General features: G+C 42.0%; 1 protein-coding gene across 2 annotated transcripts in view; it reads left to right on the plus strand.

Moving 5' to 3' along the window:
* TAOK1 (TAO kinase 1) overlaps positions 1 to 14,693 on the plus strand; it is a 98,269-nt gene that overhangs the window by 54,875 nt on the left and 28,701 nt on the right. For both annotated transcript variants that reach the window (XM_077836586.1, XM_077836588.1), the window contains exons 4-9: positions 3,343 to 3,444; positions 5,690 to 5,735; positions 6,558 to 6,654; positions 7,460 to 7,573; positions 9,363 to 9,454; positions 12,412 to 12,505. In XM_077836586.1, the coding sequence (XP_077692712.1) occupies positions 3,343 to 3,444; positions 5,690 to 5,735; positions 6,558 to 6,654; positions 7,460 to 7,573; positions 9,363 to 9,454; positions 12,412 to 12,505 (545 nt within the window). The remainder of the gene's footprint in view (positions 1 to 3,342; positions 3,445 to 5,689; positions 5,736 to 6,557; positions 6,655 to 7,459; positions 7,574 to 9,362; positions 9,455 to 12,411; positions 12,506 to 14,693) is intronic.

A 14,693-nucleotide genomic window follows, 5' to 3' on the forward strand; every position in this document is an offset into this window, starting at 1 on the left:
CCTCAGCAGCTCCCATTGGCTGTGGATCCTGGCCAGTGGGAGCTGCAGAGCCAGCACTCAGGGTGGGGCGGGATGGAATGCTGCTTTTATACCTTGGATTCATCAGTAATGTCAACTCTGGCCTTCTTTAATTGTATTAGAGGACTTCTCAGGAGTCCCAAATGTCTATTGAAGCCCTCACTCCTTCGCTGAAGAGACAGGGTGGTTGAATCATTAAATACATCCCTCTCTGAAGAGTGTGTTAAGCAGGAATGTGTAAGTAAGTGTTTACAAAAGCTAACAAAACAAGTTGTAATTAAGCTGATTAAAGCGGAAGGACTGTTGCATGGATGTAATTCGTAAAGTCCTGTGTATAAAAAAAGCCAGAATGGCTGAGAACTTAACAATTGGACATTGACAGACCATAAATCCCAGTGATGACTGAACATGGTGATATTCTAAACAAAAAGAGCTCTCAGCCAGGCTTGTAGCTGTTTCCATCGCTTCTCGCTGATTCGACAGACGCTCTCGGTTTCAGAGTGACGTTTGGGTGTTTTGTGTGTGCTAATTGCACTGATTTCTGTACAGGGGGATTGTGCAGGCATATGCTGTTGTGAGGTCTGTGTGTGTTGGGCGGATTTATTATGTATGCTGTCGCACAGGTGTAGCATTTGGGCCAAGTTATCCACCATCTGTGCAGTTGCTCTCATACAACCAATGAAATTGTGGCATATAACTTACCTGTAGAATAGGGGTTATGATTGGTTGTTACCGCTGATATCACAATGGTCTAGTATGCTTGGCATGGTGTTGTGACCTTGGTGAAACCTTGTTCTGGGTTGAGTTAAAATCTCATTGAGATAAAATGTGAACTCGCCCTCATAACTTAGTGTAAACCCGTACCTCAGACAAATGGGGGAGAAGTTTTGCATGCTCGGGAGCTTTTGGTTGAGTATTGTTTTGGGTAGGGGTATGCATGTGTGAGAACAGACAACAGAGAGAGAGGCAAGAAAGCCACGCAGGAGCCTGGAAGTACAGTGTGACCCTAGAACAAGCTAGAGCGAACTTTGGAACCTGTGTTTCCTGAAAAGGCTTGGGGGCTGTAAGCTAAGAAAATGCTCCTATCATTCTTGGTTCCTTCTGCATTCAGAGAGATTGGACTTTGTACGTTCCTTATAAATAAACAAAAGGACACCAATGGTGTAGAGACTTGCTGTCATGTGGCTGTACATTGAATGGGTATAACTAGTTAATTCAAAATGGCTGAGAACTTAATTGGATGGTAACAGACTGCTAAATCCACTGATTATTGAACCTGGTGTTATGCTGAGCAAAAAGAGCTCTCAGCCATGCTTGTAGCTGTTTCCATCGCTTCATGCTGACTCAACAGGCATTCTAGGCTCCAGAGTGACACACAGAGGAACAATCCTGGATTCTGATTAGGTAGATCCTATCCCACTCCCCTTTCAATTGTTCAGGATTCAGTCTCCTTTAGTCTCTGTTTCTATGTCTATCTTTTATGGCCCTCACTTCTGTAGTATTTGACCACACTTGTTGATGTTTAATTAGTTTCCCCTTCACCACAAGGTTTTCACAATAGACAAAATCTGAATTTTTGATGTGAAAAGCAAGAAAACACATTTTTTTGACAAAACTTTCAAACTACCTTTAATCCTTATGTCTGAACAAAAGAGAGAATGAGCCCATTTTTTTCCCCCTTTGCAGGTCACCTTTACTTTCTAAATTAAATTACGATGGTTTTTCTTTTCAATTTGAACTTTACATGAATATAGAGTGACAGTTGGACAACTCTGTGCATAGGTGATAAGATGGAACTGTTGGCATGAGGTGTAACCGTACAAAGTCATCGTGTAAATAGAAGGCTCAAAAAATATATTTTCTGGTCTTATAGGTATTCTCTCTGTTCATGGTGTGAAGGACTCTTTTTGAGCCTGGATTTTATATTGCTGGATTTTGTAAAACTGTATTTGTATTTTAGGCCTTGTGTATACAGTTCCATCTTGCATTGGTCCTAGAAAAGGTATTGGACCTGAGGGCTGATAAGACCCAAGAAATCGGAGAAATTCCTTCTGATTTTAATATGAGGAAGATTTTTCTGCTTCTGACTAACATCGGAGCTGTTGTTTTTTATAATTTATTTGTGTCAATGTTAAAGGGACACTATGACCTTGAAATCTAGTCAGTTAAAAAACTGAGTTAAGTATCTTCAGGTGCTAAACTCATCCCTCGGTGTCCTTGCCCAATTTTATTTTTCAGTCACATTTTCCTAATTTTTTAATGCTTTTAATTTTTTTAATGCAGTTACAGTAATGTGAGAAGCAAAGTGGGTGAGGGAGTAATATCTTTTATTGGCCCAGCTTCTGTTGGTGAGAGAGAGAGAGAGAGAGAAACTTTCAACCTTACACAGAGCTCTTCCAAGAAGAAGAGGAGCTCTATGTAAGCTTGAAAGCATTTTCTCTCGCCAGTAGAAGTTGGTCCAATTATCTCTCTCATATCCTGGGATCAACAAAGCTACAACAACACTACATACAGTAACGTGAGGTGTTACTTTTAACAATATCAGATAGACAATTTGAAGACTGAAAGTAATCTTTACATTGGCAGCGTCCCTTTAAGAATATATTGTCATAGAACTTAACTCTGTTTTATATTGGGGTTTTTTGCTTGTTGAAAACTCTTCACTGACCAGTAAATAAGGTAATTTAAATTGCTATATGTAAAGATTGAAAGTGATAAAGGAGAAATGATATCAAGAACATAGTCAAAAAGTTAGTGAGTGGCAAATTAAGGTTGTCCTGAAGTAATGTACTTACTAACAGGGCTGGGTCTTTACACCTCCCAGACTGGCTTTAAGGCAGCTGGCAGTGACAGAAGGTAATGGCAGCTATCCTGTCCTCCTTCAGCCTGGTGTGTGTGTTTGACTGGCTGGGAAAACTGTGTTTTCTAAGAAGGGACAACTTAATTTTTGGAATATGAAGTGTGAACTCTGCAGGAGAGCTCAGATATCAAATGTTGTGGTGGTGTGTTCTGCATGTACGTGTATAAAATATTACATTAATTGTGAGATTTTTGCCGTAAAATCAAATTCCTTAACATTTTTATTCTCTGGGTAAATAAAATGGTAAAATATGATACTTTCTTTATGCAAAGTTGAGCAGTGTAAGTCATGGTATTAATATAACTTTTTTTTGAATTTCAAACTTCAACTGTTTTGAGGAGGATACAGATCTCCCCCCACCCCCATTCCCTGTTTATCTTGGTTAGGTCATTTTTTCTCTCTCTCGCCCTTCTTTTAATTAACAGTTTTTTAAAGTTTCTTCCTATTCCTTTTCTTTTCCACAGAAATGGCAGGATATTATTAAGGAAGTCAAGTTCCTACAAAGAATAAAGCATCCTAACAGTATAGAATACAAAGGCTGCTATTTGCGTGAGCATACAGCATGGGTAAGCCGCTCTCCACTTCTCTTGTTTCGATTGAGGGCAAATTTAAGTAAACACATGTCTCCAGCTGGCTGTAGGGGAAGACCCCTAAAATCTCTGTCTCCTACATAGAGTGATAAGGAAAAGGTGCAGCCCCCAACATGCTTAGAAATGTGCAGCCAGGATCAGTGGATTCTATGAGCCATATAAGGCAAGTCCAGAGACCCTGCAAACTTTCTCCTCCCTTCCTGAAGGGGTATATTGATATTAGTGCCCACAACTCATTTCATTGCTGGGTTGTTAAATAAAAACCAAGTACTTGGCCACTTGATTCTTGCTTGGAGGAGAGGAAGAATGCATTTCATTAATTTTCACTGCATTGGAAAAAAATATGGCAATTTTATTTACTAACAGTATATCTGATGTCCCAGTGAGCTTATTATCTGTGGTTCAGTGTTTTACATTTTGACTATGTTCCATATATAGCTGATTTATTCTTTTAAACGGATAGTCACATTATTAAATTGATTTTTAAAATCACTTACTGTTTTATCACAGTTTTTTTTTTTTTAAATTCTCCCCATTTGGACAGTCTAATTTACTTTTACCCATTTTATGCTATTTGTTTATTTTGCCTTTTCATTTTTACACCCTTTGGATGACATAAGGCTGAATAATCAGTTTCACTTTCTGGCTCTATGCACAATACCAGTGGTCCCCCAACTGTGGGGCATGCCCCGTAGGGGCACAGTGGGGCCCCAGACCTGTCCCTACGGCAGGTGGGGAGGGAGCGCTACCCAGTCCTGCTCTGCTCCCAGCTCCACTCTGGCCCTAGCCTCAGGTCTAGCTGCAGCCTCGGCCACAGCTCTGCTCCTGGCTGTGGCCCCTGGCTCTTACCTTGGCCCCGCTTCCAACCATGGCTCCTAGGGGGGCACAGGCCAGGTAAGGAGAGTGTGAACAAAAATGTTTTGGGACCACTGCGCTAGACTAGTGCTGCAGTGTTTGGGTTACAGTCAAAAAGCCTTTCTTTATTTGAATTGCTCATTGCATACCTACATATATATATCTACATACAGGAAGAAGTTGCACTAAGAAGTACAACTTCAGTGGCACAGCACACAGTTCATTGATAAAATTGCAGTAGTTCAAATTACAAAACAATTGTGTATTAAATTATATTAATGTGTAAATACTATTCATAAATCAATATCCGTAGTACTATAAGACCTAGACAATATTTTTTTAAGGTTTTGAGAAATCTAATTATAACAAAATTAATCTAAATACAAATAAATGGTTAGCCATAAATGATATGATAAACTTAGTGAATATAATTTTCACATCCCTGATAAGTAATTATGTACTCTATTTATCTCTTTTATATGTAATTTGCTGTGGGCACTATTCTGCCCTCTTTACTCTGTGTGATTCCTTACTAAAAGAGCAATTCTGGTCATTTCAATGGGAATTGTTCCTATAGTATGGTACTGCTCAACATTAGCAAGGGTGGTAGAATAGGGCCCTATGTTAGGAATAATATTAGATTGTTGTATCATCATATTTGGAAGCTGGTATTCTCCAGTTAGGCCTAGTCTACACCAGGAAAGTTTTGCATGTGTAGCTAAGATGCTATACCAGCAAGTCCACCTAGTGTAGATGCAGTTTATATTGACAGCTTTTGCTGGGAGAGCTTATACCAGTGTCCTGAGCAAAATAATCTATACCAGGAGAAGCACTTTCATACTGATCTAACTGATCTACACTAGGGCTTTTGCCGGCATAGCATATCTTTAATCACACCCTATTCAACATTTCTAAACTGGCAAAAGTATCTAGTGTAAACCTCACAGCATTCTACTACTGCTTTTAAGTTCTAAGGGTACATCACTGAACACTACCCTTGCCATATATACAATAGGTAATTCCCTTTTCTTCTCTTTTTCTTATCAAAGATGTACAGTATAACTAATCTTGAGGGGAATTTAAATTCACTGGAATTTAAACAAAAATGTGGAAACATAGCTGTTGGGATTGTTTTGTAAAATCTGGTTTCCCAACACCTAAATTATTTTGGGCCTCGGCTTATTTTTCTCAAGTTTTGTGAGATGATGGTCGTTTCAGCCGGAACATAAGGCAAACTCCTGTTGTAGGGTTCATAGTACATGAATGATGCTGGATCACTAACTATTCACAAGCCGATGAAATCTAGTCACCATTTATTTATCTCTAGGTATTCTGTAATACATTATTTTGATTTCTCCCCACACAGCTTGTTATGGAATATTGTTTAGGATCGGCATCAGACTTACTAGAAGGTATGTCTCAAAGATTTCTTTGATTGAAACGGAGAAATTTATAATCCAACAGATTATGGATCAGAGTTGTTCTACAATGTTCAGTTATTTAATTGGGGGGGGGGAATGTTACAATAGCTCAAAATTTTACATATCTGCAATATTTTTCTGTAGTGTATAGCTTTCCTAGGCACACAATTTGTCTTCTCTTACTATCTTTAAATAAGTCTTCAACCATCTGTTTGTATTCCTTGAATTTAAGATTCTCCTTTTATGTCGCTTCAGAGCTTAATTCTGCAAACCCTTGCTGTCAGGCACAATGCTTAGTGCCGGGGTAGTCCCATTGACTACAGTGTCACTACACCCAGTAGCAAGGGTTTGCTAAATGAAGCATTTTGTTAGTTACCTTCACTTCCTGTCAAACTGTCTGAGATGAGCTACAGAGCAGTTCTTTTGGCCTCTGGGAGAGTTCTGGGAAAAAAGTTGTGTTGTAATTTTTTTGTTGAGGTTTATTAATGGTAAATTAAATATTCATCTCAAATACCGTTGGTAAAATGGTTGAAAAGCTGACAAGAATTTAGATGTGAATTTAGCAGTATAGCCTTTTTTTGGGTAGAATGAGTCGCTGCCGTGTTACAGTTAGAGGGTTACGTCTGATTCCAGATTGTACAGTGTATTATCAACCACTTGTAAAGTGGGTATCCTCATGCAGGACACAGGCCTTGTAAAACTAGAACTTACAGTTTTCTAGGCCTGTGTTTACATTTTTGAAAGTATGCACTGAACGTTGTAAACTGCATTGTTTTCTTGAATAATAGATTTCACATGTACTCTTCCCTTAAGTTCATAAAAAGCCATTGCAAGAGGTGGAAATAGCAGCAATTACCCATGGTGCTCTCCAGGGACTAGCATACTTACATTCTCACAATATGATCCATCGGTAAGTACTTACAAAGTTACTGTGTCACACACTTGCAGGTAATTTATCTTGTTGATTGCAGCCTGATCATCCCAATGATGGAAATGACATTTAAGATTTGTAAGTAGAGTTGTTGGGTTTTTTTGCAGTGTACATATCTTCTAGAATTAGTAATTCACAATAATTGTAAAATGCCAGGAAAATCCCTTTATGTAATATCTTTTATATCTGCTTTTCCCACTTGATATGGTAGAATTCAGTGGTGATGCTCATCCCTTGAAGCACAGAACACCAAGGCTGACTAAGCACATAGGTTAGCTAAATAGCTTTTTGGCAACTTCAGTGTGAAAGTTGCTTGGTATTTTTTTCCCATAAAGAAAAGTAATAACCCTCTTAAAAACTAGCTTTATGTGAATACACACACAGGGAAAAACGGCAATAAAGGAAGTCAAACAGTCTAAATAATTTTTTAAAAGATTCCTGTCACATTTTGGTAGGAATAAAATGAGTGAGTTATTGGAACTATTAACATTTTTTGTAGAATGTCTAAAAAGGGGAGCTAGCCATCTCTTATGGTTTTGATGGATTGCAGTCATGGTATTTAAATAATTCTTGTTGCTGTTAGAAGTCACTGAAATCTAAAGTTGATTTTTTAAGACACTAAACTAGATTCCAAGATCAGGCATAGAATTAAGGCTAGGACCCCTCATTACTGAAACTCTCGTACAGGGGTCAGTGTATTCTATAACTTGAACCTGTGAATGATGGCACACTCCACTGTGGCTGTTTTAGGGATTTAATAGTAATGCTTGTATTCCATAACCAGAGATATCAAGGCAGGAAACATCCTGCTGACAGAGCCAGGCCAGGTGAAGCTTGCTGACTTTGGATCTGCTTCCATAGCCTCTCCTGCCAATTCGTTTGTGGGGACGCCATATTGGTAAGAAAAGTTTTTACACACCTGTGGCTTCAAGAAGTAACATCTTTTGGTAGGCTGTCTAATTTGTTTGGACCTTACTAAAATCCACTTTTGAGACAGTACAGTTCTGCTTAAATCAAAATGTACATTGCAAATATAACATTAAGTGCTATGAAAAGTTTGATCTGTTCAGATTTTAAGGTAAGGACAGTTCAGTGCCCTCCTAAGTGTGTATAATACTTTTATTTACTTTTCATAAATTGTATATACTTTGCTATTATATTTACCCTGACTGTAAGTAGCTACAGTGAGGCTCCTGAAGCAATTATGTGCATGCTTTATTCAACCAATACCATGATTTGAAACTTCAAACGTTCTCATGGCATCTGGCTGTTCAAATTACTAAAGAGCATTTTTTCACAGGAAAGGCCAGATTGATTGAACAGAAATCTTTGCAGACATCTTCTATGGTTTGATCTTCTACATCTAATCTGTGGTGTTTATACAGCTTCACTCGAAATTGCCTTGTTTTGTTACTCCCTTGGATGCATGTGGCACTGGCCACTGTCAGAAAACAGGATACTGGGCTGGATGGACCAGTGTAGCTGTTTTTTATGTTCATGCGGTAATTGCATCACCAGTGCTGGTTAGCCCACTAGACCATTGGAGATCTGGGTGGAGCAGGGAGTTGTAACGCTCATAAATGTGAAAAGCTGGGTACAGGGCAAGAATGCATTGTGTAGGTTTCCCCACATGGCTTTGCCAGTGCGGCGCTACTGGTTGGTGAACTCCAGAATGCCAGACAAGTTGGGTCCAAATCAAGACTGAAGTGACCCAGGCATATGCCTGATATCTTGTGCAATGTTTCTTTCCATCTCAATACACCTCTACCCTGCTATGACGCCACCCACTGTAACGCAGGTTCACATACAATGCAGTAAAGCTCCAACACGCTGCTGAGAGCAGCGTGTTAAGGGTGCCGGGCCGGAGAAGTGGGTCTTGGGGGCGGTCAGGGGCTCCCTCACCCAGGCTCTGGGAGGCAGGAGCTGTGGGGGGGCACTTTTGGGTGCCCCACAATCCCAGAGTGGCCCAGGGGATTAGCAGGAGGCCGGGAGCAACCCACTCTGCTTCCCTCACCCCAGCCTGAGCCGTGTCACTAGGGGGAGCAGGCTTGGGGGAAGCGGAGCAGCCCGGCCCCAGCCTGCTCCACTCCGCCAGCTCCCAGCCACATCGCTCCGCTTCCCACCGCAGGTGAGTGCGGGAACTTTCCCCAACTCCCCCCCCAGCAACGGGGCCGGGGAAAGGAAAGCGGAGTAGGCTGGGACTGCGTCGCTCCGCTTCCCGCCGCAGGTGAGTGCAGGGGGTGTCCTTTTCCCAACCTCCCTGCACTCACTGGCGGCAGGAAGCGGAGCGCCGCGGCTGGGAGCTTGCGGAGTGGAGTGGGCTGGGTCCGCGTTGCTCCGCTTTCCGTCACTGCCGGTGAGTGCCTGTCAGGGGGCAAGGGGTCTGGATAGGGGTCGGAGCAGTCAGGGGACAGGGAGCAGGGGGTTGGGTAGAGTCCTGGGGGTGATTACGGACGGGGGTCTCTGGAGGGGGAGGTCAGGGAACAAGGAACGGGGGAGCCAAAGCAAGTTTGATATAACGCGATGTCACCTATAATGTGGTGAGATTTTTTGTCTCCCAAGGACTGCATTATATCGTGGTAGAGGTGTAGTTCAAATTAGTCAATTTGTCACATGGCCAATTAGGTTGAAATGCTTATGGAGTACTGTAATGTAGAATTTTATGAGAATTTAATTTTATGTTTTAGGATGGCCCCAGAAGTAATTTTAGCCATGGATGAAGGGCAGTATGATGGCAAAGTAGACGTTTGGTCTCTTGGAATAACATGTATTGAGTTAGGTAAGCCATCTTCCTTTAAAAGTACTAGACTACCTGACAGATTTTCCTCCGTGTCCAACTTGTGGTGTAAATATTAAATTTCTACTGAAAAGAATGTTTAAACTTCATTCTGAGAGTCTGAATTGTTTAACCCTGGAGTGTATTGATCTGAGTTACCATGCACGAGACCTGTGCTTGCTTCCTTGTTCTGATGGCTTTAGGACATGGTCTTTAGATTGAAGTGGTAAGTGCAATATTAAAAATCAAGAGTAAGTTTCCAGTTTTGTGTTAATTGAACTGGCATTTTCATTGCACAAAGGAAGAGATTATTATAGACAAGGAAAACAGCAAACCCTCTAGCACTTACAGGGTTTACGCTCGGTGTGGGGTCAGTTAACCTTTGAATGAAAAAGCATGATCCACACAGAGAAAAATGTAGAAAATAGACCTTAAAGTACTAAAACACATATGGCTTTAAAAGTGAAAAGCAAAATGTTAACTTCAATATTTGTATACAGCGTAAAGTTTCCTTGAGGACTCCTATGTTAATGAAGCTTGGTTTAAACTAGGAGTGGACAAACTTTTTGGCCCCCAGGCCACATCTGGGAATAAAAATTGTATGGCGCGCCATGAATGCTCACAAAATTGGGGTTGGCGGGTGGGAGGGCTCTGGATGGGGGTGTAGGCTCCGCGGTGGGACCAGAAATGAGGAGTTCAGGGTTTGGGAGGGGGCTCCAGATTGGAGTGGGATGTGGGGGGGGGTGAGGGCTCCGGCTGGGGGTCCGGGCTCTGGGGTGGGGATGAGGAGCTTGGGGTGCAGGAAGGTGCTCCGAGCTGGAATTGAGGGTTTCGGAGGGCAGGAGGGGGATCAGGGCTGGGGCAGGGGGTTGGGGCGTGGGGAGAGGCTCAAGGGTGCAGGCTCTGGGCGGTGCTTACCTCAAGCGGCTCCCAGAAGCAGCAGCATGTCTCTTCTCTGACTCCTACATGGAGGCACGGCCAGGTGGCTCTGCATGATGCCCTGTCCGCAGGTACTGCCCCTGCAGCTCTCATAGGCTGCAGTTCTCCGCCAGTGGGAGCTGTGGGGGCGGCACTTGGGATGGGGGCAGCATGCGGAGCGGAGCCCCTTGGCTGCCCCTACATGTAGGAGCCGGATGGGGGCCATGCTGCTGCTTCCGGGAGCAGTGTGGAGCTGCCCCCGACCCTGTGCCCCGGCTGGAGCGGGGCAAGCCCCACACCCTGCTCCCCAGCAGGAGCTTGACGGCTGGCTGCATCCGGTCTTCAGGCCGTTGTTTGCCCACCTGGGTTAAACAGACAGCTTCATAGCTATATTCAGGGTGTGTTGTCACATATGAATAAATTTGTCTGGAAGATCTCTTAAGGAAGATTTGGAACAATCCAGTCTTGAAGTATTAACATCCTCACCCAGGAAGTAAATCATGGTACTACAGTTAGAATGGGCTACTTAAAGCAGCGTGTCTGTTTAAAAGGGTTACAGGTGCATAAAAATTTCTTTTCACCCTAATGTATAATATTTTCATGATAAAGATCCAACTTGATAATAGCACTTCGATACCAATGCCCCCTAAAGTGGCAAAGTTATTCCTTCGTGCATCCCAGCGTATCTGGGGCTGTATTAACTGCCTTGTCATATCTTATTGTTTGTTCTAAAACGTCATTGATTGAATGAACAATCTGATTGGCTGGTGAAAATTCTCAGAAATACACTAATCCATGTGAACCACAGAGTTTAGCTAAAAATGCTGTCTAATATTCCAGGCCGTCAACTTCATTTTCTTCCAGTACATAAAAGAGACTCCTTCAGAGTAAAGATTTTTGTTGCCAATATAAAGCAGCTTTAAGGGGTGTGGCTATCATGACATAATCATGCTCTGAGTGGACTAGAAAAGTTTGGCTGGATCCAGTGCCCCAAGAATGTAGTTAGCTCATGGTGACCACACCCCTTTTGTGCCTTATTGCATACTGAATTTCTGCATTATGAAGTGTGCTTGCTTTTTTATATGATTTTTGGCTTGACGTGGGGCATCATCCCTCAGTTTGAGTTCTGGTGAACTGGTGGGGCATGAGGCTATTTTACCAAATCCCATAACGTGGAAGTGTGTCCATTGACATCCATTGTGTGTATTATTGTGAAGTACTTGGTGGGAGATAGAGAGGAGAATGTATGTATGCCAAAGCACCAGTGGGACATAAAAAGCTGAAAATAGGAATTGAATCTTATGTTAAAAAAATTCTTCATTACATTTTCCCCTGTGTATAAATGTCATCATTTGAACGGTTTCCTTGAAATGTTTGCAGTGAGCTTCAGTTTTATAGTTTTATTCAGCAAACATTCTGACGAACCTTCTATTCTGTTGTTTTGGTGAGATCATCTCCTTCCTTATTAAAATTTCATACTGTGTTGGTCCTATGAGACTACACAAGCTTGCAAGAGAAAGGAGAGCCAGAGAGAATCTACCCTCAAAATAGTAAAGAATTAGCTTGTTATTGACTGAACATATGTATGTTCAGTCAGTGAAGTATGGTTGTGACAGTTTCAGTAACCAACTTTGTCCACATCGCTACCATTGGATTTTGCGTACTTTTAGGTTTTAAAATAATTGTGTAACAAACTGGCCAGACCCCATTGTAGCTGTGCAGCCACTGATTGTGGCTCTTACTGCTGATTTATTTATATTTTGGTAATTTAGAGTGAGTGCTCCACCATGACAACCCCCAGAATTTGAAAGCTTGACAAGACAAGGCATTTGAGCTTCAAAGAGCTTTCGTCTTCTGCACGGGTAAAACCCATGGTAGGAGCACATGGCAGCACATCTTGTTGCAGGGTTAGGATTGGTTTGGGGCCCCATGTTCAGGCACTAGTGGTCCTACTGTTGTGTCTTTATAAGCAATGGGAATAAATTAAGGGGAAAACTGTGAGACTATTTCCCTATATAAAAATTATTTTCTTTTATGTATAGCGGAAAGGAAGCCTCCTTTGTTTAATATGAACGCAATGAGTGCCTTATATCACATAGCGCAGAATGAATCCCCTACACTACAGTCTAATGAATGGTGAGTATTACTGAGAGAGAAGCGTTGTCGGGACTTGCTATAAATGGAGTGCTTTGTCATGCCGAGTTCTTGAAATGGCTGGATTCCTGTTGGGAAGATGTGAGCTGAAAGGCTGATAAGTAGGTGCACTGTACATGTTATGTGCACAAAATTCACCACTGAATAAGTGAATATTTTAGAGACCAGGAATGCAGCAAGTCCAGAAACGGAACAGACTTGCTGTAAGAACATAAAATCCCATGGTAAGTCATGTGTCAGTAAACATTGGAAACCTGGAGGTTAGCAGCAAATGATTGTTTTTATATTATTAAAAACAAAGTTTATGAAACCCAAATCTTGGTTTGTGGAACTACTACCATTGATTATGTATTTGCCAACACCCATAAAATAGTCACATTTTGTGCCTCCTGGTCCTGAACATTTTCTTGAATCCACATACAGATGAATCCATTTTAAAAGTAAAAAACTTAGTTATAATTGTCACACTGTCTGCAGTGGCTCATGACCATGAGTGCCTAGCCTACCTCAGGGCAGACACCTCAAATTGGTGGTGTGTTTTAAATTCAGATTTCATCAAGTCAGTAACAAATGTGAACTCCTGCATCACTATAACAGTGTTACCATGGAGTCACAGACAGTCCCCTTTGATTCTCCAGTCTATCTTGCCACCCAGACAAACTGGACATAGTGATAAAAGATCACTTACACCAAAAATCACACCACATTTGGGTTGCTTCCAGGCACAGGAGACCAGTCACCTACCCCAGATCAATTGGTATCCTAGATCTTTACACCAGAGACCACGCCGGTAGCCTTTCCTGTAATAAACTATATAAATGATTACAAACTAAGAAAAAGGAATGAGAGAGCTCTTTACAGGTTAAAGTAGGCAAACCTATACACAAATGAGGTGCCATCTAAATCCTAAGAGTGATAGTTGTAGTGGTCTGTCAATTCAAAGCCTCTTTCAGAGCAGATTCATCAGGCAACCCTGAGGATCTCTGGCTTCAGTTTAGAGTCTCTGGCTCTTCAGAGTTCAAACAGCAAAAAAGATGGAAAATTTTCCAGTGGCTTCATTTTATTTCCTTCATTCAGCTTCAAAACCCACAGGACAAGCTTCCTTGCAGGTAGCATTTCCTAAGTGGGACAGGGCCATTAACTAATCCTTTGTATTGCAATGATCCTTGATAGCACATCTGATTTTGATAGTCCTCATGGATGGGCAGGGTGGGAGATGATTCCCATGCCTGAGTTCACAAGTTCAGAGCAAACATTTTCAAAGTTATACAACAAAACTTACATATTTTCTTACAGCATGGAGTACAGATATTATAAGCAAGACTAATGCATGCGGCAATTTACAAGCACTTCATAGAGACTAAACACATTCTTAATAAATACCTATTTTGAGCAAAACTAACATGTAGCTGACCTAGTCTTGTATCCAGCTAAAAGGCTGTCAGTTCTTTCAGGAAAGATGTGGACAAATTGGAGAAAGTCTAGAGAAGAGCAACAAATTGATTAATGGTCAAGAAAACAAGACCTATGAAGGAAGATTGAAAAAATTGGGTTTATTTAGTCTGGAGAAGAGAAGACTAGGGGACATAAATTTTCAAGTACATAAAAGGTTTTTACAAGGAGGAGGGAGAAGAATTGTTCTTAACTTCTGAGGATAGGACAAGAAGCAAAGGGCTTAAATTGCAGCAAGGGAGGTTTAGACTGGACATTAGGAAAAACTTCCTAACTGTCAGGGTGGTTAAGCACTGGCATAAATTGCCTAGAGAGGTTGTGGAATCTCCATCATTGGAGATTTTTAAGAGCAGGTTAGACAAACACGTCTCAGGGACGGTCTAGATCAGTGATCTCCGACCTTTTTATGCACAAGATCAATTATGAATTTAAGTGCAATCCAGGATCTACCCTGCCCCTTTCCCGAGGCCCCGCCCTGCTCACTCCATTCCCCCTCCCTCCATTGCTTCCTCTCCCCCACCCTCAGTCTCTTTCACCAGGCTGGGGCAGGGGATTGGGGTGCAAGAGCAGGTATGGGGTGCTGGCTCTGGGAGGGAGCTCAGGGCTGAGGGTTGGGGTGCGGGAGAGGTGTGGGCTCCTGCCAGACGGCACTTACCTTGGACGGCTACTGGTCAGAGGCGCAGCGGGGCTAAGTAAGGCAGGCTCCCACAGCTCCATG

This window comes from Eretmochelys imbricata, chromosome 17 (genome assembly GCF_965152235.1).
Source record: "Eretmochelys imbricata isolate rEreImb1 chromosome 17, rEreImb1.hap1, whole genome shotgun sequence".
NCBI classification, from domain to species: Eukaryota; Metazoa; Chordata; order Testudines; family Cheloniidae; genus Eretmochelys; species Eretmochelys imbricata.